Genomic DNA, 27,153 nt, shown 5'->3' with positions numbered 1-27,153 from the left:
CATCCTGCACCTAGCCTGGCACAGTAGGGGGATACAGCTGGTGATGCATCTACCGGTCACATCAGTCAGCCAACCCATGGCACCTGCTGGGTCTGTCCCGAGACCTCCTGCACCTAGCCTGGCACAGTCGGGGATACAGCTGGTGATGCATCTGCTGGTCATCTCAGTCAGCCAATCCATGGCACCTGCTGGGTCTGTCCTAAGACCTCCTGCACCTAGCCTGGCACAGTAGGGGGTACAGCTGGTGATGCATCTGCTGGTCATCTCAGTCAGCCAACCAATGGCACCTGCTGGGTCTGTCCCGAGACCTCTTGCACCTAACCTGGCACAGTATGGGGTACAGCTAGTGGTGCATCTGCCGGTCACATCAGTCAGCCAACCCATGGCACCTGCTGGGTCTGTCCCGAGACCTCCTGCACCTAGCCTGGCACAGTATGGGGTACAGCTTGTGATGCATCTACGGTCACATCAGTCAGCCAACCCATGGCACCTGCTGGGTCTGTCCCGAGACCTCCTGCACCTAGCCTGGCACAGTATGGGGGTACAGCTGGTGATGCATCTGCTGGTCATCTCAGTCAGCCAACCCATGGCACCTGCCGGGTCTGTCCCGAGACCTCCTCCTGTCAGCGAGCGAGCCTTCGACACTTTCACGTGGGTAGCTTCAAAGCGCACCTAGCCTGGCACAGGTGCCGTGGGGACATCGCCGTCACTTAGCGGCGAATGACGGGGGCGTTGGTATCGGTGGTGGTGGTGGGAGTGTTGTACGTTTAACACCCCCCCTAGTGTTAAAATGAGCGTGCTGCAGCAGGAGGTGACATCACCAGCACCACCACCATCATCTTTGGCTTCGGAAGCGGAAACCACAAAGTCCTGCAGAGTTGAAACATCGGTATCGGATAGCGTCCGGTGTGAAAGCTGACCCCTCCTCCATCTCCCCTTCGCCTCCTCCTCCATCCACTCCTCCTTGTCCCCTCTTCTCATTCTCGCCTCCCCTCCGCTGCTATCCGGTCGCTGCAGCCAGCCCTCTTGTGCCCCGTCCCTTGCTTTCTGCCCTCGACAACCTCTCCTACCCCTGCCCCCCCCCCATAGTCTCTCTCTCTCCTACCCACACCCGCTATCCACCCTCCCAAGTGTTTGTCTCCTCGCTTTGCGGTCTTGTGCCGCTCTTGGCGTTCACCGACTGGGTGTGGTGGTCCACACTGACAGCTGCTGCTGCTGGCTGCTACCCGGGCACTCACTGGCTTGCAGTATTTGTTCTTGAGTAGGCTTGCTTATCTTATAGTTGGGATGGGTAATGCTGCACGGGTACGGCCGTATAGCATCGCCGTTTAATCGGGTGGGGTGTGTTGATGAATGTACGTCTAGTTTTTTGTTTTAAAAAAACCAACGGCTCTTCTTGTGCGTTTTGTATTGTTTTTGTTGTGTGTGTGCCAATGTCTCATTTAATAACTCTTAACATCGTGAAGGCGTGGGGCAATTGATAACGGATGGAGTGGGACAACGATAGCAGCAATAATGTGTCCCCTTTTAAACAAAGAGTGCAACCGCCAACCCATTTAGGGCAGTGTTGTGAAATGTATCCGAGTATAACCCTCCCCCCCACCGCCTCGGTCTGAAAACAGCTGCGATTAATCCTCTAAGAGCTGTGCTGTTCTGTGCGCAGATTTCTCCCTGAAAATACCGCAGTGTAAAAAGCCTCGTTTGGGCGTTTGGCACGAGAGGACTTTTTTACGTTTTGGGTGGCTCTGGTCTCAAAGCCGGCCTCGACGAATTATATTATTTTGCAGTGCTGTGGGTGAATCTATGGTTAAATGTGGATCCAGTTTGGTTAAGCAGTGTCATGCTTTTGCGGCGGATGGATTTTGCTTAACACCACCAAAGTTGGGTGGTATTGAGTTAAGCTGAGTTCAGACAAAGCTGGACTGTGTTGAGCTAAATCCATGCTTTTTAAAAAACTGAGCTAAGCTTAGCTGTTTTAGAGGGGCTGGTTCAGACTTGTGCTGGATTTAGCTGGGCAGAGTTTGGGTAATCCGGGCTAAATGGTGTTGGGCTTAGCTTACCTGGGCTGAGTTTAAATCGAGCTGATGTGGCATTAACGTTGGCTGGCCTGGGCTGGGTTATGCTACTTTAGCCTGGGCTCAGCTTAACTTTGCTGAGCTGGGCTAAATTCAGCTTGGCTGGACTTGAGTTTAGGTTTAGCTTGGCTGAGATAAACTTGAGCTGGGTTTAACTGAACTTTGCCGAGCCGGACTAAGTTCAACCGGGCTGGACCCTCAACCGAGGTTGAGCTGGACTGAGCTAAATTCCTGAGGCTGCATCCCTGGGCTGGGAAGACGAGGAGCGAGGGCACCATGTACACGTTTGTGCTGCGGGATGAGAACAGCACCGTCTACGCAGCCGTGGCCAAGCTGCTGCAGAAGTCGGGCCACTGGAAGCGGCTGCATCGGGACAGTCCGCGCTTCAATCTCATGCTGGGAGAGCGCAACCGCCTGCCCTACGGCCGCCTGGGTGCGTGTGCGTGCCCAGTGGTGTGCGTCTGTGCCCAGTGGTGTGCGTATCCGCCCAGTGGTGTGCGTGTGCGCCCAGTGGTGTGCGTGTGTCCGCCCAGTGGTGTGCGTGTGTCCACCCAGTGGTGTGCGTGTGTCCACCCAGTGGTGTGCGTGTGTCCACCCAGTGGTGTGCGTGTGTCCACCCAGTGGTGTGCGTGTGTCCACCCAGTGGTGTGCGTGTGTCCACCCAGTGGTGTGCGTGTGTCCACCCAGTGGTGTGCGTGTGTCCGCCCAGTGGTGTGCGTGTGTGTGCCCAGTGGTGTGCGTGTGTGCCCAGTGGTGTGCGTGTGTGCCCAGTGGTGTGCGTGTGTGCCCAGTGGTGTGCGTGTGTGCCCAGTGGTGTGCGTGTGTGCCCAGTGGTGTGCGTGTGTGCCCAGTGGTGTGCGTGTCCATTCATTTGTTCATTCATTAATTTATTCAGCGTTGAGAGTGGCTTGTTTGTTCGCGTGTCCATTCGTCGGTTGAATGCGGACAGACATGTTTGCGATGGGATAGTACATCCCGTTTATTTATTCGCTCTTTGCATGGCTTTTATGTTATGGAGCGTGTCTATTCATTGCTATGATTTATTCACGACTCGTATGACCTGTATCTCATGGGACTTGTCTCCAGGGGTTTCAATGGAAATGTAGAATTCCTGGTATGAAATCTATTCGTCCTGCAGCCCACATTCACTGCCGTTTCCCCTTGTGCGGAAACGTCAGCATACGGTACTGTATAGGAACAGTATCCATTCTGAAAAGTGCCTGTACCCATGTTTGGTATTCTATGGCGTACACTTGGCGTTTGAACTTTCTAAATATCCTTTCACATCAGATTGGCGGGATCGATAACGCAGCCTGTTTCATCTCCATGTCTACGATGCCTGCATCGGTCATACAACTCTGTTGTCGTATAATTGCTCATGGATATTTTGAACATCCCAGGCACGTAATTGATTTGCCAAAAATTTGGCACGAAATTGATTTTCATGACCTCCGATTTGCACGGTTAGCTACATACCTGTCCACCTTTCCTCCCCCCCCCCCCATTCTTTATAGCCTGGGGCTTGGTCCCCCCCTCATCCGGCCCGTGGCCCTCGGTGCCAGTGCCGTGGCCCGCACATCCGACAGCCACGCCGCTGCAGAATCAAATGTCGTGGGCCCCGCTTGGGGCGGCTGCTGGCACCTTGGGTGCGAGTGGGGTGGGTGGATGAGAACAGCGTAGAAATCCTGACCCCGTCGCTCCCGTTGCCAAGGGTGGCCTTGGCTCGCAGACAAATGAAATTGTTGGGCCACCTTTCCCACCATGCGCGAAATTGATTTGTTGTCTGCCGTGCCCAACCGGCTGATGGGGCACAGCCCTGCCAGGCTCCCGCCTCGTTCTGCGGTGCACCTCCTCGTTCAGGGGTGTGGCTGTTGCGCCTTTCATCCCAAAATAGAGTAAATTTAGATTCGTGTCGCATCTTGATCATAGTAGGGCGGGTCTCTAGCACTAGACAGCGATAATTATTTTAATCCAATGATGAGGAAACTTCACATATCATAGCAATAGTGAATGTGCTGTATATTATATATACTGTATGCATTGTGGGCATTGTGCTGCAGTTAGGGTTAATGGTGGGGTTAGAATTTAGGGTCATTGGGTTGGATGATGGCGTCCGTTCATTCATCCTGGTAATGTGATCAACATGGTCCCAGTGTGTACAAGGTGGTAGTGAATTGTCAGGAACTCAACGTCTGTTCTCGGTCTGCGTTTTGGATGATCTTTTTTGGGGATATTGCCTTTTCAGTCAGAGTTACAGATTTTTTTTCCTTCACATTTTTAGATTTATTACATGCTAACAGATATAGTTTTTTCACTAAATAGCGATAATTTTAAATATTTTAATACGAATCGGTTTAATCCTTGACGTAAAGTTCCGTCAGCAAATCAGTCATTTGAATGCCAACATCCTAATATGTTAACAATGTAAGCTAATGTCACGTGACGTCACTTTTGGCGGCGGGAAAAGTAATTAAGTGATGTCATGGGTGTGATGACACTGCCTGGGACATGTGTATATACTGCTGGATGGATCTGATATCATGATTACCCAGGAACACACATCCCCTTGACTGTGCAGGGAATTATCACGAACTGCACAGCATTTGCTTTGACTCAATCCGCTCTACACAGTACGCTTGGACAACCGTCGTCAACACGTCCACATTGATCCTAGCGCGCTCGGCTCGTATTTTCAATAAACAATATCAATATATGCCGAGAGGAGAAGGTCCTTGCCTGTAGAGAGAAGGTCATTGCCCGATGGGCATCTGGCAATGCACCACCAGCATTGGATTTCTCTTGGCAATTCTGGCTGCGCTGTTGGGGCGCCGAATGTCGAAACCGGTCTTTGTTTTTGCTTGCGTCGAAACGATGCTGATGTGAATAAGAAAAAAAAATCACTCTCAGAAAGCCATGTGGCCGATGCTGGGATATGTATTATTAAAAAGCACGCTTTCAAGTTTTGTGTGGAGGGACAGTTGTGGGAAGGACGTGTATTGTCATCTTGGTTATTTTCGTACCTCCGATTCGCACGGTTGGCTACGTATGGTGCGAAAGAAGTTCAACATACGTACATACATTTTCAATATATACAGTGCGGTTCTGATATTTTACATGGTCTTTTGATAGGTTATGCACATCGGCCGCCCAGAAAAGATTGTCCTTCAATCGTTTATAAAAACAAATACCTTTTCGCTGGCAAAGTTTATGTTCAAGCCCCCTGATATAATTTGTAAACATTTATAAACATTCCCTGTGTACATTCACTATCCCAGATTCTCCCTGGTGAAATGAGTAATGAATTTCCACGACCTCTCATCTTGTTATGTAAAGCACATTTAATTGAAGTGCTGCATTCGTGTGTGTGTGTCTTTGTGGAAGGGTGGCACTGCATTATGAATCCAGCTACCCGACTTTGATTCCTGGCCACGGCTAACGGCGACGAATATTTGAACTGGTTCTGGGCCTCCTTTAGATTGACTCAGCCTCAAATGAGTACCTGGTGTGATATGTACTCAGTGCTGTGTAAAATCAGCACTGGGGAGACAAAGGCGGCTAGGCGTGGTGTTGGCCACGCACCTCCTCGTATGCCGTGTAGCCTTCATAGGTGCTCGCTATCAGCACTTGCCCCCCCCAACAACGAAGGCTATATGGGTCATCTTTCTCATTGTGTGTGCGTGTGTGTGCAGGGCATGAGCCAGGGTTGATGCAGCTTGTTAATTACTACCGAGGCTCCGACAAATTGTGTCGCAAGGCATCCCTTGTCAAGTGAGCTTGATTTGTGCGACACACACACGATTCCATTTCTATCCATGCTCACGATCCCAGTTGCCTATTTCACAGGTGGGTGGCTTGCAGCCTGTGGGCTACATCCAGCCCAAGACTTAAATTAATGCGGCCCGCGACTTTGTTTCATTCGTCCGGCAGCCACAAATCAACTGTGTCACTGCAAGCATCTTGGCTGCACTAATCGGGCACTAGAGGGGGGAATATTTTCGACCTGGCAACACTGAGTTTCTAATTTTAGCACGTCCAATCACTTCTGTCACTACAAAAATGCCATCTTTTGGTCGGCCAAGGGTTTTTAAAAGTCCTATTTGGGCAAATGCAAATGGTGGATAATTCACATTCCTATGGATGGCAGTAGTCATGCCAGAAAACTTCCAGTTCAATTACTGGAAGTTAATTTGATCATTTTTATTTCGCAATTAACTAACGCTTGGCAACCCCGGGCGGGACAGGCTGATGAAGGCGTCCTCGTCGCCCTCCTGCAAGCCGGCGTCGTGGCTCCCAGAGTCCTACGTCATCTTCCCGCTGAGTCCCAGGCCCAGCCGACGGCTTAGTCCCGGTTCGAGTCCCGGGTCCAGCCCCAGGTCCAGCCCGGGTCTAAGCCCAGGCAGGACAAAGCCACAGGCACCCGGGCCAGGTTCTGGCCGTGGCGGTGGGAGTGGCGGTGGCTTTCGGGAGCTGGCAGAGGCGCGCAGGCGGCACGCCGAGCGGCAGGCGGATGAGCGCGAGGCCTTCCTCGTCTGCTTCCGCCAGCGAGCGCAGAATCAGCAGGGCAACGTGTGGATCGCCAAGTCATCTGCCGGAGCCAAGGGTACGGGGCGGACAGAGGGATGGACGGATCGGTGTTCTTCACTAATTTTCAGAGGGGGGGCCGCTATTGCCAAAAAGACATCAGTGTGAAGACCGCCACACATTTGAATCAATTGGGTTTGACAACACGATCGGGTGTTTTCAAATTTGTGAATTGTCGGGGGCCACACTAAAGGCCACCAGGGGCCACTCGTGGCCTGCGGGCTGTACAATGAAGAACACTGAGATAGATGGACAGATGGAGGGATGGACAGTTCGAATGGACGGACGTGCGGCTAGATGAGCGACCCCTCGCTGGATTGACACGGCCTTGAATAAGAGTGCCTGGGGTGCCATCTCTGAACATCCGCACTGAGGACACGAGAGTGAGTTGGTTTCATGCTGGCCGCACCACCACCACATGCGCCGTGTCAGCCTTAAAAGGTGCCCGCTAACAGCGGTGATGTGGCCGAGTGGTAACGCATTTTTTGCTTGTTCGTGTTCATGGTTTGATCTCTGCTTCTGCCATGGTGAATGCCGTGGGGTGTATCAACACTGGACGTTAAAGAGCCTGTGTGCCAGCGTCACGGTCCAAATTTTCCGAATTACTCGCAGACTACTTGTTAACACATCACAACATTGCCTTCTATTGACAGGCTATACCTGTCTGTGAAACACTGCGCTTTCACGATAACCTTGTGCTAGAGGAATGGCGTGAATTCCGGATGTACTCGGTTATTATTACTTGTCCCAACGGTCTGGTAAAGGCTACACGGGGGATCTTTGTCTTTGCTCGTAGGCGAAGGTATCTTCATCTCGTCAGATGCGGACGAGCTGCTGACGTTTGTGGATGAGCAGAGCCAGGTGCACGTGCTGCAGAAATACATCGAGGAGCCCATGCTGCTCGAACCTGGCCACCGCAAGTTCGACATCCGGTGCGACAGCCACAGCCTCCACGCGCCCGCTCTGACCGCTCGGAGCAATTCGCCGATTCGTTTGTACCAAATTAATCATCGTGCTAAGTTAATAACGGTGCATGTGGTTAGCGGTTACTTTGATAGCACGTTGCAGAGATTCGCGGTTCGAGCCCAGCGGCCGTCCCGATTAATACTGCGGTGTGCGTTAGCCGTTAATAGGTACTGTAATTCTGCCTCACAGTGGACGTTGAAAGATCTCGTGTCGTTATGGACAGTGTTTAATATGATGTCACGGTCCAAATTTTCCTAAATTTATAAAATACTCGCAAATTACTTGATAGTGAAAACCACATAGCAAAGTCACACTGCCCCTCTTGGCAGACTAATGCCAGCATGGAGGCTGGTGCTGCCTGCCCCTTTGTGCCGCACAGGAGCATTTGCCACGGGGGGGGGTTCCCTTGGCTAGGCCGCAGCAGGGCAATGGGATGCGAGATGAGATGTTGATGCAAGGCTCTTGGGAGATGCGGAGGCAGCTAAGCTGCACCCTACACATGCAAATCCTTATTGGTGTGAGTAGAGGTGAGGTTGCCTGCAGGGTAATCACCGTGGGAGCTGCCAAGGCCCACAACCTTCACGTTTACGTAGGTGCTAAATAAATAAACCTCACAATTATCTTCAACTTCGTTCGAATTCTGTACAAATGTGGGGCAAATGGGATGGCAAACACAAACGAATAGAGAGAACATATGAAACGGACCGTACAAAAGGCAGTGCGAACCAGAGAGACAAGAATATTTTCTCATTTAGAATCCTGATCCCTGATCGTGTCTAAAATATCCTAAATTATTTTTATTTAAGTTAAACATTATAGCTATTTTTCCGAAGTGACCTGGCCACAAAATATTAGCTCAACGAAGTGGCCTATCATCACGTGAAAATTTATAGTGGCCATATAATCTAAACACATGTTGAGTCCAAATGTACCAAGAAAAACTGGAGGACCCAGAGAAAAAAAATCCACATTACCACGGGGAGAGAGAACGTGCACATTCCAAATATACATATACAGAGGTCAGGGTCGGGATCAAATCCACGACCTCCTGTATACCACTACACTAAGCTTTTACGCATCGTGCATGCCTTGATAGGGTCTCGCTAACGTCAGTTGCCCTAACAGTCTGTTAAAGGCTATCTGTCTTTGTGTGCGTATTTGCCCGCTAGGTGCTGGGTGCTTCTTGACCCTCAGTACCGCATCCACCTCTACCGTGAAGGCGTTCTTCGCACCTCATCCGACCCCTATGACCCCAGTGACCTCGGCCACACGACCAGCCACCTGACCAACCACTGCCTGCAGGCGAGGATGCGTGCAGCGAGACACCCGCAGCCTGGGCCTACAACAGGCATAGTCAAAAGGACTTGGGCAAATGTCAAATAGAAAACTCGGCAAAAAAAGCAAAAGCTTATGGTCCCAAGTCGCACTAGAGGCCCAGGATTAATGGAAAAAATAGGGATAATAAAATAACAGCTCAAATATTGTAATGAACATACAATCCAATTAACCCTTTCCGTTGACATACATGTACGTTCCGATGATGTGCGTATACGTCATCGGAATGGAACCAAAATCAAATGTAAAATAAAATATCGGTACCGAGCCTCCCACAAGGCTATGCGGGAAGGCGTGTCATGGAGTGCGGTCGTGTCGTTCCAGTTCTCTGCGATGAGTACAATGTCTTTACAAACTATGCCTCTCTAAATAAAATCAACGCTAACCGCTTGCGCGTTCCGAGATTCACCGGTGAATGGGACCCCACCCTGCAACTTGCAGATGCCTTGGAACGGGAAAGGGTTGACATGAAGAGCCACTTTAAAGAGCTACTTCATGAGTCTCATTTCTATCTTGTCTGTAACTATACATCTCTCTCTCTCTCTGGCCTAGATCTCGTCTGGTGCCTCTCACACGAAGCTTGTAAATTGAAAAGGGGGGGCGGGGGGGGGTGGCTCCAAAAAGTTATTTGTTGCTTCGGACCCCCGATGGGTCGGCACCACCACTGCCCAACACCCGTGGGGGCTGCACTTTTCTTCCCTTGGATGATCCTGAAGCCAGTGGTGTAAATTCCACATTCCTATGACACGGGCCAGTCTCTCCATAGGGACAGATGCAGTTAGCAACCCTCTTAAGCGGTACTCGTTTCATTTTGATTCCCCCCCCCCAACCTTGGGCGGAGCGGTGGCATAGTGGTTATTGCGCTTGCGTGATGAACCCACCTCGTAGCGATTGCTATCACAATCGGTCCTAGCCCACCACCCTCCCCTGCCCCCACCCCCCCCCCCCCCCACAAATTCACCATCCTACACTGACCAACCTGGTGAAATATGGTTAAAAACAAAAATCCCCCATGATTATCATGGCCAGGTGAAACCTTAATCCATTGGTGGATTGAGAATGTGTGGAGTTATTATTTCATCCGCTTTTTCACCGCATCGCCGCCGCCAGGAGGCTCTGTCGGGGAACTACGGGCGCTACGAGGAAGGGAACGAGATGTTCTTCCCAGCCTTTGAGGACTACCTGCGCAGCACGCACGCCATCGGCCTAGAGGACTCCATCCTGCCTCAGATCAAGCACATCATCAGGTGCGGCGGCCACCGCGGTAGTAGGGCACCACGGTGGCGAGATGTTAACTACCTCGCCTGGTATATGGGAGGCAGTGTCTTACGGCAGTGTCCTAACGGCGGTGGGGTGGTGGGTGGGGGGTAGTACGTGGTCGGCTGCATGGGATGACGGGAGGCGCGCTGGCCTTGATTGGGCTTGGGTGGGTGCCATACCGTACGGCTGGCAACGGCGGCGTCTTAACGGCGGTGTCTAAATGGTGGCGCCCCCTCGCAGGGAGTGTCTGCTGAGCGTGGAGGCGGAGGTGAGCACGCACGACCTCTCCTACCGCAGCTTCCAACTCTTCGGCTTCGACTTCATGGTGGACGCCGCGTGGCGCGTGTGGCTCGTTGAGGTGAACGGGGCCCCCGCCTGCGCACAGTGAGTCCTGCAGGGCGCCTTGGGTCGCACGTGCCTTGTTGATGTTTAATACAGGGACTCCTCTACTTACGAACATTCGACTTGTGAACTCTCGGAGATACGAACAAACCTGTCCGTATTTCATGCTGATGCCACATGAAGAACCAGTGGCATCTACATCTGCAGAACATGAAGAAGCAGTGGCATCTACATCTGCAGAATGTGAAGAACCAGTGATATCTACATCTGCAGAACGTGAAGAACCAGTGGCATCTACAGAAGGTGAAGAACCAGTGGCATCTACATCTGCAGAACGTGAAGAACCAGTGACATCTACAGCTGCAGAACGTGAAGAACCAGTGGCATCTGCAGAAGGTGAAGAACCAGTGGCATCTACATTTGCAGAACGTGAAGAACCAGTGACATCTACAGCTGCAGAACGTGAAGAACCAGTGGCATCTGCAGAAGGTGAAGAACCAGTGGCATCTACATCTGCAGAACGTGAAGAACCAGTGGCATCTACATCTGCAGAACGTGAAGAACCAGTGACATCTACAGCTGCAGAACGTGAAGAACCAGTGGCATCTACATCTGCAGAACGTGAAGAACCAGTGACATCTACAGCTGCAGAACGTTAAGAACCAGTGGCATGGACATCTGCAGAACGTTAAGAACCAGTGGCATCTACATCTGCAGAACGTGAAGAACCAGTGACATCTACAGCTGCAGAACGTTAAGAACCAGTGGCATGGACATCTGCAGAACGTTAAGAACCAGTGGCATCTACATCTGCAGAACATAAAAAATCAGTGGCATCTACACCTGCAGAACGTGAAGAACCAGTGGTATCTACATCTACAGGAGATGATAAAACTTGCAAAGCCATTCCCCGTGTTTAGTGTACATGCCGTAAAAAATAGACTTACGAACAGACCTCTGGAATCTAACTCGTTCATAAATAGAGGAGTCCTGGTACATGTGTATATGTGTGTGTGTATATTGGGGGAGGGGTAGTGAAGCGGTTAGCACTCTGTGCTATCATCATGGCGACCCGGGTTCGATTCCCGCTCATGGCCAACACCAGTGACGATTATCTGAACCAGTCCTGGGCCTCCTTTAGCTCGACTCTGCCTCAAATTAGTACCTGGTGAGGTGTGTAAACTTTGCCACTGGGGAGACAAAGGCGGCCGGGCGTGGTATTGGCCAACCACCCCCTCGTGTGCTGTGCCGGCCTTCATAGGTGCGTGCTAACAATACTTGCCCCAACAGTTTGTAAAGGCTATACGGGGGATCTTTGTCTTAGTCTCTGTGCATGGACACAGGGTTACTTAATGTATTTTAACGCTGGCAGTAAAACATGTAATTGTTTATTATATAAGTTAATATTTTATCTGTTATTATCTATTAAATTCTCGACCATGTGCCCTGAATGAATTGACACAACAATAAAATTGAAGAATGTTCAAAGGTTACAAAGCTGTAATCTTAACAGTTTTAGATAAATTTTTTGGAACATTTTGTTTGAAATCACATTCCTCAAGTCAAAACGGTTTACAAAGCAAATGCTGTCTTGTCACCTGCCGGTCACACCTCCCCTGTCGTGTGTGCCGTGCCGGCCTTAATCGGTGCTCGTATACAGCATTTGCCCCCAACAGCCTGTCTGGTTATAAGAGGGATCTTTGCCTTTGTGCCTGTTACACACACGCGTGTGTGTGCGCATGTGTGCGTGAGCAGGAAGCTGTACGACGAGCTCTGTCAGGGCATCATTGACGTGGCCATCTCGCCCACGTTCCCGCTCACCGCGGCGGTGTCCGGCGCCTCCGTGTTTGTGCAGCTCTAGCCGACGGACTCAAAGCACGCGATCCCTCCCTTCCGCCCTCCGCCCACCTCCCCACAGCTTCATTTCATTTCACCGTTCCATTAAGCACTATTGTAATGATCCAGTCGTAAGCAAGCCTCTTCCCTATCAAACTACTTCTCCGCAAATTGCACGCCCCTGTCCTGTCCTTTCTCCATCGCCGTCATCACCACCATCATCCTCGTCGTCGTCACAACGAAGGTCTCGATGCACGACCTCTCAGAACCCCTGTTGAGGAGTCGCTGCACTCGGGGATGTTTGACGAATTCCTTGTGGAGTGTCGGGGGGTGGTGGAACCTCGTGTGCGTGAAGGGTAGCCTTTAAAAAAAATCCGCACAACTAAGTTGGACAACCTACCTGCTTGCACTGCCTTCTACGTGCCACCTCGTGTCACTCCGGAGTTAAAGTGTTAGAGCACGAGATAATCTCTGCGCGGGTCGCCAACCCTCGCCTCCAAAGCCCCAGATGACGCCCGTCTGCCTCCACACCCGGCTACTTACCTGCAGCGAGTGCAGATTTACATGCACAGGCGGCACCCCCCCCCACACCCCCCCCCAGAGTTACGCAACATCATCACTATACTATTGCAAAATATAACAGCGTCTGGACGCGCGCGAGTGTCTGGTGCGGGAAGCTGTTAACGCGCCTCCCTATGAACCTGGCGCCCCATGTTCGATTCTTAAACCATGGCTAACATTGGTATTATTTGAACCCCGATTGACTCGGCCTTACGTGGGTATCTGGTGCGATGTGTGAACATCAGCGCTGGGGAGACAACGGTGGATGGGCGTGGTGCTGGTCACACCATCTCGTGCGCCGTAATGCCCTTCACTTGCCCCATCGGCCTTTGTAGGTTAGAACACTAACCTTTGTCTTTGGGGTGAATGAGCATAGTGGTGGTGGAATGGTTACCTCGCTGCACTTACGAACAACGGTAATCTTGAGTTTGATTCCCGGGCCACGACTAACACGAGCGCGCACGCGATTGATAAACTAGCTCAGATTTGGCGACGACACGGTCGTTGTACCGTCCGAAGGGAATGAACTGCGGGAAATGTTAGAGCAGAATAAAGAGAGTGGAAGGCTGCAAGGCTAGGCTCGGGATGAACGTGAGCAAGGCAACGGTCACGTACAAGTTTCCTAAAGATCGCCAAACGAGTTGACCTGTTTTGACGAGGAGAGCAATGAACGATGTGGTGGACGTGGCTGATGGTGGAGGGGTAGACCGTGCGTGGTCGAGTAGAGAGAAGTTTTCCTTTTCATCCAATGCCTTAAGTCACAATTGGCTAGGCTTGGTAGCCAACATGCTGCCTAGCCCCCCCCCCCCCAAAGACTCGTACTAGCAGTCACAGTAGTAAACATTCCTCTTTCAAGTCGCGCGAACACTTTCACTGAGCGACTCGCAAACCCCCCCCCGCCCCCCTCGCCACTTCCCAGGGTCGCACCCTTCCGAGACAACGCGCACGCTACAAATACTGGGGGCCACGAGTGGAGAAACGGTGCTGTCCGCTCAACTTGCACGTGGAGTGCAACGCTTTGCAGTGTGCAACGTTTGACGCCGAACTTTATTTACACTCCTACGTGCGAACTCGGGCAAGGTAGTCGCTCAGGTCCGGCCGCGTGAACAGGGTTTGTCCAAAAACGTGCGCGCGGCTGTATCCACGTCCGTGCCTGGCCATTTCCGATTGTGCGAACACCTTCAGAGGAGGGAGAGGAGAAGGACGACAGGCGACGCACAAATACTGGCGCTGGGCGAGGGGCAGCTGATGGGTCGGGGGCGGATATGCGAGTGTTGCAATCTTCCTCGCTGTTGCTGTTACTGCTGTTACTGCTGCATGCAATGTGCGCTGCAGCCCGAGTGCTTTCTGTCAAAAGGGCTGTGGCTAAATCCTTTAATGCCACCGTGTTAAGCCTTCCGGTGGTGACGTTTCGCACGTTGAATTTACACGGCAAGAGGACATTGGGCTGACGCTGTAAATGCGCCCAAGAAGTCGCTGCGCTTCTGAGCAATCGTGTTTTAAAAAAAAAAATGTAACTTAGTTCACACAAATTTCACGTTTTTTTTTAGTGTTACCCGTATTTATTTTTTGTGTACATTTCAATTTCGCATAACCGGGCAGTGAAGAGCCGCTCGCGTCGAGTGCTTCGTGTATTGGAGACGTCAGTTTTGGAGGGTTTTTCGGCGGCTCTCCAAGCGTGGCCGTCCGCTCTAACGACGCGCTCCTTGAAGACCCTGCGCGGTGCATCGTTTCCGAAAAGCAGAGGGGCGACAACGTGGATTTGGCTCGCCGGGTTTTAAAGGAATTTTTTTAAACCGCACGTGACGGTTCGCGAACCATCACGATTCGGTTCACGCATCGACGCTTTGTGGCCCCCTTTGGCTGCAGCATTTTTAGAATGAACGAGTCTCACACCCGCCGCAGGACCACGTAACGACTCGATGTCCGATCCGCAAACACGAAGGGTGGCATCATGGTCATCGCAGTGATGCGCCACTCCACCAGGCGCAATTATCTGGCTCGGCTACTTAGATGTAAAATTATAGTTGTTGCTCGATAACAACAGCCATACAAAGAAAATACTTTTTTCGCACCGTACTTAGCCAACCGTGCTAATCGGAGGTGTGGGGAAAGGACAATAAACTAAGGACAACAAAGTAACATGCACAAATCGAAAATAGTGAATTATCGTTGTGCCCGAAAGTGACCCACACCAAAGTCGATAATATCAAGGGTTAATAGTAGTGGTCGTATTGCTAAGCTTCCAGAGTTAAGGGAGTTGGGGTAAGTGGACTCTCTGCCGAGTTTGTGAATTTTCTCTGCTAAAGCTACCGCCAAGGGTCGCTATTTGCAAGCCAGGCAACGAATCGCCAACTCGTGAAACGGGGACGCCACCCACTAAACAAACAGCCGGTTAGGTAGTTAGGCACCCTTAAGGGTCAGGGGTGGGCAACCTGTGGCTCTAAGGACTGCTTCGTGAGGTTATTTATTAAGGGCCGTCTCGTATTCATGTGCATTGACTGCTCTTGAAATGTTTTTTTTACCGAATTCGAAAAAAATATGTTCTTGTTATTTTACCTGCCGACCCCTGTGCCCTGGACTGCCCGCCATGGGTTTTGTGAATGGTTAAAAAAATTGTGCATCGTTGTAATCGCTCGACTTCGCCGACGGCACTGCCATGCCTCTTTTTCTACGTCAATGCGGCAACACCACGGGGGGGGGGCGCCTGACCTGCCCTGGCTATTTTTCCCCCCACTCGTGGGATCGGCTGCCTTCCTTGTCCTCTTCCGCTGGGAAGAGAACCGGGAAGGCACCAGTTTGAAACACCTCTCGTGCTGCCTCTCAGCTCTCCTCCACCTCGGTGCATCCATGCTCCACCACCTTTCTGCTTCCACCGTGGTTTTCCTCCCCAATTTTTGTTTTACGTCACATCCCGCACCTCGGATTAGCATGGTCGGCAAAAAAAAGTTCCAACATACACACATATATGTATTGAACATACATACATGTTTTTTTTAACTTTTCGCACCAAACGTAGCCAACCGTGCTAATCAGAAGTGCGGGAAATCGTACATACATCCTAGCCGTCGGAGTCGACTTTTTGTCAGATTGTTCTGACATGGGGTATCGCTCTTGCCTTCTTCCTCGTCTATCAATTTCTGGCTCGATATCCACTCTTGCAGCGCCTGAGCAGGATGCGTCCACAAGAGCTGCTTCCTTGGGTTGCATCTTCCTTTCAGCGTCGTGCAAAGACGTCGATAATGCAGCGATCGCTTTTGAGGTTGTCGGCCCCCGACAGCCAAAAACTTGGCAGGACCCTTCTGGAAAAGAAAATAAAGAGTCGAGACTCGGTGAAACTTGGCCGAGTAAACTAGCGCGATAAGGATATGCAACCCAGCAAAGCGAACAGCTCCTGCGGGAATGCAACAAAGCCGTATGTCCCGGGCTGTCTGGCACAACGGTTTAAGCTTGACTCCATAGCGCTTGTGACGTGACAGCGGTGTGATGTATGTAATTTTGTATTATAACTTCACTGCAGTGATGTCGCTCCAGTGTGTGTCCAAAGTGAACGTCGTCATTTAACAAACGCCCAGCCCCAGTCTCGGACTGTCCACAACATTGGGGTAGAGGAACGTGGAACAAGAGCCATTTGTGTTTTTTTTTCCCCATTGTCTTTTGAACATGTGTGGAACTCATAAGTTATTGTTTGTGTTTTAACTTATTACTATTATCCTTACATTTGATTTCCTGTTGAAGAGTGCAGAATGAAATCAATCCCTTTTTGGAAAATGTAAAGCCGTCTTATATCTCGTTTTACACGACCCGAGGTTGGGTGGAACGGTGGCAGAGTTGTTCGTGCACAGTGCCGCGAACCTGTTTGTCCACGTTCGATCCCAGGTCGCAGCTCACATCGGTGGCATCTGAAATCTTACATGGCCCTGTGCACCCCCCTCACCCCCACTTTGCCAATCCACCCTGACCGTCATGGTGAAGTATGGTGAAACAACCACCACGACGGACACGATGTGTGGAGGCCTTTGTCCAGTGGGTGATTTAACACAGGGCTGTACATTTGATGGTGGCTCCACAACTACAAATATTTTAAACCATCTGACGTGACGATCCATTGAAGCTTCATCTGAAAAATGCTGTTGTGAACGCATGTAAAACAATGCCTTTTTAAACGCAGGAACAAATAAACTCAATGGAAGGAAATAATCGTTATGCACGAGCACGTGTCTTTGCCAACGTTTATGGCAGGGGTGGGGTAACTATTCCTTTCTGTGAGCCGACTAGAAATTTCCACAATATTTGGCCGGCAACGAAACTTTAGTGCCCACTAAACCTTTGATCACGCGATAGAACTACAGATTGAAATAATAAAACTAAACTTTTTATTTTAGAACTATGCATTGAAATTATAAAACTAAACTTTTTATTTTACCAGGTAAGGCCCACCGAGCTACACAGCTCTTTTTCAGAAGCGACCTGGCCACAAATGATTGCGCAACTTCGCGGCTTATCACGTGGAAATGTTTTGCAGCCAAATACTCTAAACTCATGTTTCTAAATGTGGAGGGAAAACCGGAGGACCCAAAGGAAAATCCACGCGACCACAGGGAGAGCTTGCAAACTCCCAATATACAGGCACCAGGATCAAACCCACAACCTCCTGTATACCAGGTGACGAAGTTAACATCTCACCACCGGGGGGCTCATTTACTATGCTCAACACCTTTACAGTGACGCTCTAAAATTAGAAACGCAGCGTTGCCAGGTAGAAAACATTCTCCCTCCGGTACCCGATTAGTGTGACGAAGACGTGGTGACGGGATAAAAATCCGTCACGTGGGTATAGGCCTATGTGGCTGTGGCAGTAGCAGCAGGCTGTAGGAAATGAAGTAGCGGGGCCATGCTCTGGCTCACGGGTTTTGTCGAGGCTCCCAGGCCCGCATGGTTTGGAGAGAACCGTCGTGCTGCTGCCGTTCGGTCGGGTCACTTCGTGTGCTGTGGCCTACAGGCCATCCTCCCATTGGCTTGTATTACCGTTGCTACCCGCACACACACACACAACAGAGCTTTCCTCAAGGAAAGAAAACAGCGAGATGTTTTAACGTCCACGTCCAACCCACAATGTGAGCAAAAATAAACTCGACACGTTCGTCATTAGCCGTGCGTCCCTCCCCCCATTCCACCTCCCACCAAAATGACACCAAAACTTCAGCGATGCACCCCTTTCACTTTATAATAAATAAGATACACCGCAGATATCATGTGCAAAATACAAACTGTGTTTTTATTCACGAATGTCCGGTATTCTACCGTCGCAGTTTTCATTACGGCCGTGTTTTATGTTACAAGTTCATGCACGGGACTTTCCCCAACGACAATAGCAAAATACTTTAAAATCGATTGTGGTACGAAACCACGGAATTATATTAAAAGTACCAAATTTTTTTTACACCATAAATTTTTATAGCCCAAAATCTTCAATACAATTAAGAATGCCATTTTAGTTGCTACATGTACATTAACCACGGTATATGTGCCTCGATTGTGTGTATATATATGGTAGGCCTATAGGATAGCGATCAACATGGACACACTTGCAGGGAAGTAGGAGGTAGTCGCCCATTCTAAATGTTACAACACTTGGTGAAAGAGTATCCCCACTCCCCCCACTTGCTACAAAAACCACCCACACAATTCGTGTTTATTCATAATACAAATTGGAAGCTCTGTGAAAAAAAAATATCTATAATTAAGCACCTAAAAATCAGCTACTACTAAAATGGTAAAATCTCCCAAATTGTGAATGGGTAACTACCTCCTCCTCCTCCGAGACAAAAGCCACATTGTGCAAGTGGTTTCTCGAGTAAATCTTTACAACAGTGAGGGCTCTGCAAAACCTTCACGTGGCCTTTTGAACGCTAGAGCAGAAGAGCAAGCAGTGGGTCACGTGACAGTTTAGGAGTGGCTTGATGCTTCAGAACAATTTAATTTGTGATCGACACCAGTGTACAATAAAAGCTCTACGTGGGATGGGCCATTCGATTAAGTCGGTCATGGCGAATGTAACATTTCCATCGACTACTTTATACGTGGTTCATTACCTGCACCTCCCCAACGACGTACCGACTGAAGGCAGGAAACCCCCTCCAGGCCACGCTTAGCGTGGCGCGGTTGATGGTGCCAATGCCATCACCAAAGCCCATCCATCACCTCCCGTCCAACAGCACTTGATAGTAAGAGTTGAAACTTTCAACCACCGCCCCCCAAAATAGTTTCGTGCCATCCAATTAGTAATTAAATCGATAAAAGGTGTCGTAATCATTAATTTATGTAATCGGATAGCTTAGCTCTGAAGCAGATGCACAAACACGTACCGATGAGCACACAAACATGAACACACACAAAGACTACGGTTGAAAACTATTCAACCAACGGCTACGTTACACGTTAAGAGAAACAAATCAGCTCGGTTGCTGGGTGACTGGGTCGGGAGGAGGCGCATTATTGCTTTGTATGTGGACATGGCTGGGTGGCTGAGGGTGCCGTTGCGAAAGCCCGTGCCACAGTCTTGAGCCAGCACCATCGAGATCCTCGGTTCGCTTTGAATGAGCCTAGGGACAGTCAGTAGTCATGTCCATTAAAAACCCTGAGCCAGTGGTAGAAATTCCATATTCCTATGGAGGGGGGTCACAGTCTCTCCATGGCCACTTGAATTACCACACAAAGTATCGGCCGTGATGCAACGATGGGCTGAGTTGGCCCCAGGCCACGATTTGAATTGACCCACAACGTCCAACCACACCACCACGTCCAACCACACCACCAATCCGGCCAGCTCCAAAACGAAATAAGAGGGACTCCCCACAGCAAGCGGGTCATGTGGCTTATTACTTGACCCCACGTCACCAAGCTGGTCAACGCGAGTTGATAGAACGTGAGGAACACACACGTGGGAGTACAATACAGCAATGGCTATCGTCGCGCCGCCCTCTGCTGCCCACAGTGTAGCACCGCAGCCCCAATGAACCTGTTTAATGCTGGTGGTCGCACCTATGCAAGCTCAATGGTGAGGATAAAAAAACAAAGTCAGCGGAATTAGAACGCATGACCGCTTTGTCTGCCCCATAACGACTCAACACCGCAAACTGTGACACACGCACCGTCCGTCGCAGCTCGCGGGTCGGCAAACCGAGACCCATGACCTCCGGCGACAGCTCACGGCCGCGGCGTCCCCGCTTCCAACTCCCGCAGGACGTCCTCCAGCTCCACGACGGAGCGCACCGGGAACCTGCGGCAGCGCGTTCCATCTCCCTCGCCGCCGTCCCTGTCGACGATCGTCTCTCGGGCCACCGAGCCGCGCACCCACACGGCGGCGGCGAATCCGGCCGCCTGCGCCCCGCGGACGTCGCACTCCAGGCTGTCTCCCACCATGACGCAGCGGCAGGGGCTGGCGCCCAACAGCCCGCAGCACGCGTGGAACGCCGAGGGCGCCGGCTTCTCCTCGGGCAGCTCGCCGGCGAACACCACGACATCCACGAGCTCCGCGCAGCCGCAGGCCTCGACCTTGGCGCGCTGCGTGGCGCCGTCGCCGTTGGTGAGCAGCGCCAGGCGGTAGCGGCCGCTCGCGCGCAGCCTCAGCAGCATGGCGTGCGCCGCCTCGCTCAGTCGCATGTTCTGCAGGCGCGTCGTGTTCCACAGCGCGAAGCAGGCGGGCGCCAGTGCGGCGGCGGCCACGGGGTCGGAGGGCAGGTCGGCGAGCAGGGCGCGGGCCCACAACTCCCTGCGCCACGCGTCCGTGGACGGGAAGGACGCGTTGGGGTCGCTGGGCATGAGCGCCAGTGCGCGGCGGAAGTGAGACACCACCGGCTCCGGGTCACGGCCCGGACGCTCCGACTGCAGCAACTTGCGGATCTTGGTGGAGGAAGAGCAAGGGGATGTGCGGTGTTAGTTCAGCTGTGGGGGTGGTAGTCACCAGGCTTGTAGTGGTGCACAGATTATTTGATTAAAAGCATTATTAATTCGTTGAACTATTTTCTGCAATTTAATCCCGACTGTGCTGTAAGGCATCACATCATTCAGATCCCTCACACAGCAGTGCAACCCTTCGTGTTCAGCGCATGCCCTATGGAAGCAGCTATCACAGAGCTACCTCTGGAATCCCTTCAAGTGACCTATGGTCCACACTGTAAGAAGCAGCATTATTCCATTCCCCTTGTCGTCGACAGTGTGTGTCGCATAAAAAAAACAACGTTATGATTTCTAGAGGAAAATCATTGGTGACCAGGCTGCCACCATCAATTCGCTACACCTGAAAACCTGGCTTAATCACAGAACGCCTCGATTCAACTGATGATCTCAAGAGGTGCCAGCTCAGCGCTCTGACCTTTGAGCCGACAACAATTACTTTGCTCACGACACGAGCATGAATATGCACGTGTACAAAATCGTCCCTTTGCTATTCATGTAAAAAAAGGTCATGTAAAGAACATGCAAGTGTTACAAGACTGTGCAAACGAGACAGGGAACAAAAAAACATACAAATCCAAACAGTGAAAATGATCAGAAAGAATCGATTTAAGAGTTGAATTGCAACACGAAACATCATAATTATTCTAATTGCTGGCAGGGGGTATCATTATGTGGCTAGTGGTGATGCACGCCTCTGATCCATCGACTGCTTTGGAAGACGGGATGAGCAGATCATGCGGACTTTAGTGACGTGTTGTTATTAAACTATAAACCTGTTGTATGTCTGTAGAGCAAGTAAGTTCATCACTATGTGGAGCCTTTTCAGTGTTACGCACAAGGCTTAAATTTCAGCCAGGTCGGTCCTGGTCAGTGACCCAGAAAATATTTCCGCACCCGGCACAGTACATCCAGTATACGCCTATCACTATGGCTGTGGTTACAAGTCATGTACCACCTACTCCAGTCCACCAAGCAGCCGAGGAAATATTCACTTGAAAATTAAGCCTGGTGGCTCGGCAATCGAGCGAGCGGCTCGCAATTGTGAGAGGTTGTTTAGATTCTGGTCGGGTGTTGACTCGGCCCAATAAAATGGTTGTTCTGCGGATATCCTTGCACCCACCCATAGGAATGTAGAATGTCCGCCACTGGCTCAAGGCCGTTAAAACGAGATGGCCGCTGCGTCAATGTTCATTGAGCAGGAAATCACCGACTTTTTTTACAACCTTGAAGACAGAGTTTATTTATAGCCACTACAGTTTCCCACCACAAGCAATACACTCCCTTAACATGGAATTAGCTCAACATGCCAACGGGAGTCTCGAGACTCAGCTAAGACGTTTCGGCATAAATAAGGGACCATGTTTTGTTCCTGGTGACGGGGAATTCTGCTGTTTGTCTCTTCTGTCATTGCAAATGTACAGACATCTCTTCTTTAATTCCCTTCTCTATTGTTGACACCAGGATGCCCGGGTGGAGATGGGGTATATTCTTTACACAACACCCAGGGGGGTATGCTCAATCAATAGGCATCATGACTCTTTGTCCACGTTCACTGAGGATGACAGACCCACGGGGGGGGGGGGGGGGTCCTATACGTAATGTTTATAATAATAGAAATGTAAATAATTCTGTGTTTTTTTTCCCATACAAGAGACAAACGTGTTGTATTTATTTTACTATTGCAAAAAACTCATACGACTCTCAAGGTGGCAGACTGCTTTCCAAAATATTTCCAAGAATTGGGTCCCATTTAAAATTATTATAATTGTATCGGTTTATTGTTTCTTATAAAAACTGACCAAAACTGAATGTCTACATCATAAAACTAATAAACTTTTAAAATAACGGAGTAATGCGTTTTTGTTTGAGAAACAATAGAATAAATGTACAGTGCTCTATGCAGTACTGTAGAAGTAATTCAAATATGTAAATGATGAGAAAAGCCATACCAGCACAAAAATTAACTGCAGGCCAGAAACAATAGATTTAACAACGTGCGCGCACACACACACACAGGTGTGCAGCATTGCATGGATAAAACCTCCGAGCCTTATCTAGACCACCAGCTCTGAAGAACTGAATGTGTGGCCAAATTTGCCATTTACACAACCGCAACTCACAAGAGTTGAGAAAATGTGGCCAAGCAAAACATAAACAACAGGCTGCAGTGAAACAAGACAACCGTAGACCGGTTTCGACATCATTAAGATTCATCAGCACGGTACAGCCGTCAATCTTCGCCGCTGCCATATGCCTCATGGAGCCCCAAACATGGAGAGGGTTTTCACCTTTACGTTTTTGATGGCTACGGGGGGGGGGGGGGGAGGAGGGGCATATGAGCAGTCGTCTTAAAGGCAACAATAATTAGAATCTGTAAATGACCCCAAACTCCACTACAAACAGAAATTTGTATGCAGGCTGTAGACGGCTTTAACAACACTCATACACAATGGTGTGCATTGCATTGAGTGCAGCACTCTCTCACATTACGTGTTGTACAGATAGGCATCACATAAGCATATTATGGAGTTCACACACACGCACATACCTATTGTACTTTGTCACATACTGGATGCATTGTAACGGACCAAACCAGCGTGGAGAGGAGAGACACACGACAGAAGAGCAACGCAAATACACCCCATACCAAACATGTCCAAAGTTTGTACAGTACATTTACACTACTGTACAAAGCTATCACAATGTCTATGCACAAGTAACAGCCATTTTTGGGGGTTATTTGACAATACTTGACTATGCTGGTCAGGACTTGTTGGTGGAGGTTGGTATGGAGCATAAGACGTGGGAGCATAGACGTTATACCCTACAGTAGTAGTAGTACCATAGTCCAATGATAGATTTTGCTGCAGTGACCTCTGCTGCCCATTACCGAAGCCCCAATAGCGCCGATGACATTGACCTGGGTGCCACGGTGGCGAGATGTTAACCACCTCGCCTGGTATGCAGGAGGTCATGGGTTCCGTCCCGACCCTTATGCCTCACTGTATATTTGGAGTTTGCGGTGTCTCTCACTGTGGTCGCGTGGATTTTTCTCCGGGGTCCTCCAGTTGTTTATCTCCAAATTTAGACTCAACATGTGTTTAGATTATATGGCCACTATTAAAATCAATATCACGCGTTTTAGAGTATTCAGCTGCTTTGCATTTCCACGTGATAAGCCACTTCGTTGAGCTATCGATTGTGGCCAGGCCGCTTCTGAAAAAGAGCTATATAGTTCAGTGGGGCTTAACTGGTAAAACAAATTAAAATAGCTTAGTTCATAGTTAAGTTTTACCTGTTTGTATATTCAGGCTAACAACCCTGCTTAGCTTCTGACACCTGACGAGCTCGGTGGGGAAGGGCATCCGGGGTGATTCGGCGTTGGTGCCCCGTTTGATTGTGCCACAAATATCAGGAGGAGCACGCGGGTGGCTCTCGATTCAAACGAATGACGTGCTTTAAGCACCGTGCCTTGTAATAAATAATAGCACGGTGCCAAGCATACAATAATCTGCCGGTGTGTGTGTGTGTCTACGGAATACAGGATGTGAATCACACACACGGGGAGCGGTGGTGAAGCGGTTAGCACGCTGCTCTATGAACCCGGTGGCCCGAGTTCGATTCCCGCTCACGGCCAACCCCCGTGACGATTATCTGAACCAGTCCCGGGCCTCCCCTAGGTCGACTCAACCTCAAATGAGTAACCCGGTGCGGTGTGAGAACATCGCCACTGGGGACACAAAGGTTGACCGGGCGTGGTGTTGGTCACCCACCCCCTCGTGTGCCACAGTGCCGGCCTTAATAGGTGCTGCTCTCTGACAGCACTTGCCCCAACAGGCTACACGGGGGATCTTTGTCTTTGTGTCTACGGAATGCGGGATGTGAATCACACACGTGGCCGCGGCGAGATTGTGAGTCATCATTGCTTGATTGTAAGGGGAGGGGAGGTGGAGGTAGGCCTCTTTGTGCCTTAAATAGGATGGCAAAGTTCCATACCAGCCAACCCATGCGGTTTAGCCGTATTCTTGTGCAGGGAAACGGAGTACCAATTAAAAAATGTTGCCTATTTTTTGTTGTGTGTGTCTTCTCTCCCTGTTATGGGACTTTGTAGGATGAGCGTTGAGATTGATAATGGCATGGGGGTGACCAATAAGGTCTGAATTTGTCTGTAATAACGTAGGGGCACTGACAAGGGGTTGACAGGTTTGTAGTTGAACTGTTGTCAAGGAGTGGGGATCAATTCCACTGCTGGATAGGGGCGGCGGCGGGACGTTACTTGACCATACTTCACCACGCTGGTCAGTGCGGGTTCATATGGTGAAGGCGGCGAGGCGCGTACAAGTGCAGTCCAACAATGGGCAGTTCCCGCATTGTGTACCAGCAATAACGGAATACGGTAACACACCACCACACAACACTATACACACAGCTCAATGTTGCAAATGACGTTACACAGCACAAGGCTTTGTTGTTTCAAATTAAGTCACAACAAGTATCACAATTAAGTCACAAGTATCACAATAAAGTCATAACAAATATCACAATTAAGTCAAAACAAATATCACAATGGACCTCCGCGTGCGGTCCCAACCCCATAGACCATCACAGACGGAGGAGACACGGGGGGGGGGGAAATCTCTCCGTCAGCACGAATCCAATCATCATCACATCTACCCCCCCCTCCACCCCCTATTTAAGGAACGAAACAGGACCATGTCTCCACACATCTGGCTGTCCGCCTGATGATGCCTGCTGTAATTACCGGCGAAACGTCGTCCTCGGATTGTAAATGTTGTCGTGGCTTTTCTCGCCAACACACACAACCGGTGCGTGCTGCTGCTGCAAGTTGTAACGAATTGGCGCGTGTTCTGTTTACGTGGTGGCGGGGTTTAATGACACATCTATACATTTACGCTATCCAACACCCCCCACCCACCCAAAGCCACCTGGGACACGTGGCACTGCAACTCTTATTCCTGTGGCACCGCAACAACGAACCCGGCCACAAAGAGAAAGATTCCCCACCGCCACGTGTGTGTGTGTAGCCTCTGACAAGTGCTGTTGGCGAGCAGCACCTACGAAGGCCGGCGCTGTGGGGTGGCCTGACAAACCCCCCCACGCCCGGCCGCCTTTGTCTCCCCCCCAGCGGCGATGGTTTTTGTTTGTTTGTTTTATTTAACCAGGTACTCGTTTGAGGCCGAGCAGACCTAGGGGTGGCGCCGGCGTTGTTTGTGTTGGCCGTGAGCTTGAATCGAACTCGGGTCGCGCCGGGGTTTCGTAGCGCAGCGCGGCGCTAACCGCTGCACCACCGCTCCCCACCCCAACCACGCGACAAAGACAAAGGTCCCCCGTGTAGCCTTAACAGACTGTAGGGGCAAGTGCTGTTAGCGAGCAGCACCTATTGAGGCCGGGAACGGCACACGAGGGGGCTGGGTGGCCAACACCGCGCCCGGCCGCCTTTGTCTCCCCCAGTGGCGATGTTCACTACACACCGCACCGGGTACTCGTTTGAGGCTGAGTCGACCTAGGGGAGGCCCAGCACGGGTGTTGGCCGTGAGCGGGAATCGAACCCGGGTCGCCGGGTTCACAGCGCAGCGTAGCGCCAACTCCCCCTCCCCCCGTCAACTCAGCCACACACAACAACACACAACAACAACACACAACGCGACACCGGCTCCCGCTAACAAACAACAACAGAAAAGTCACCCTCCTTCACCTTTTCGTACGCCTTGACATCCGCTCCCTGCGTGTCCACCAGAGTGTTGTCCAGGTCGAATATGATTGCCTCTACGTGGTCCATCTTTCTCGCAGTCGTCTCCTGCTGCTGCTGCTCCTGCTGCTGCTCCTGTTGCTGCTTCCTCCTCCTGGCTGCAGTGAGGCTCCCGCTCCACCCACACAAGCCGTAAGCACCCCCCGCGCTATGCCGGTGCGCTGTGTCAATTTGAATTCCGTGACATTGAGACGGCCTCTCTTATGTGCACTGCGCATTGTGAGCCCGCTCAAAGAGGAAGTGATTACGTCGCGTTTCTCCGGGTTCTCGTCGACACGCCTTGCTCCCGATGCCCCTCCCCCTCCTGTCCCCCCCCCGCATCTCCTGTCCCTCCCCCTCCTGTCCCCCCCCCCTCCTCCTCCTGTCCCCCCTCCTCCTGTCCCCCCTCCTCCTGTCCCCCCCTCCTGTCCCCCCTCCTCCTGTCCCCCCCCCCCCCATCTACTGCCCCCCCCATCTCCTGTCCCC

At 50.8% G+C, this 27,153-nt stretch overlaps 2 protein-coding genes across 3 annotated transcripts; one reads left to right on the top strand and one right to left on the bottom strand.

The window, feature by feature from the left end:
• The first annotated feature begins 864 nt into the window (after nt 1-864).
• Nucleotides 865-17,156, top strand: TTL (tubulin tyrosine ligase). Of its 2 annotated transcripts, none has more exons than XM_076071072.1 (8): nt 865-889; nt 5,765-5,843; nt 6,317-6,675; nt 7,453-7,588; nt 8,792-8,924; nt 10,068-10,204; nt 10,458-10,601; nt 12,315-17,156. In XM_076071072.1, the coding sequence occupies exons 2-8, from the start codon at nt 5,782-5,784 to the stop codon at nt 12,418-12,420; spliced, it is 1,077 nt and encodes a 358-aa protein (XP_075927187.1). In that variant the 5' UTR covers nt 865-889; nt 5,765-5,781; the 3' UTR covers nt 12,421-17,156. The 2 variants fall into 2 exon arrangements, with proteins under 2 accessions (XP_075927187.1, XP_032819862.2); XM_032963971.2 differs by lacking the exon at nt 865-889 and adding an exon at nt 896-2,508.
• Nucleotides 17,157-18,213: 1,057 nt separating this feature from the next.
• Nucleotides 18,214-26,937, bottom strand: NANP (N-acetylneuraminic acid phosphatase). The gene is made up of 2 exons (XM_032963970.2): nt 26,635-26,937; nt 18,214-20,861 (listed from the first exon to the last, which is right to left on the bottom strand). Exons 1-2 carry the CDS (start codon nt 26,716-26,718, stop codon nt 20,166-20,168), a joined length of 780 nt encoding a protein of 259 aa, XP_032819861.1. The 5' UTR covers nt 26,719-26,937; the 3' UTR covers nt 18,214-20,165.
• Between the last annotated feature and the right edge of the window lie 216 nt (nt 26,938-27,153).

Source organism: Petromyzon marinus, chromosome 31 (genome assembly GCF_048934315.1).
Source record: "Petromyzon marinus isolate PM22_M1 ecotype Great Lakes invasive population chromosome 31, UKy_Petmar_22M1.pri1.0, whole genome shotgun sequence".
NCBI lineage: Eukaryota > Metazoa > Chordata > Hyperoartia > Petromyzontiformes > Petromyzontidae > Petromyzon > Petromyzon marinus.
The sequence above is the reverse complement of the archived record's forward strand: the minus strand, read 5'-3'. Positions and strand labels throughout refer to the sequence as shown.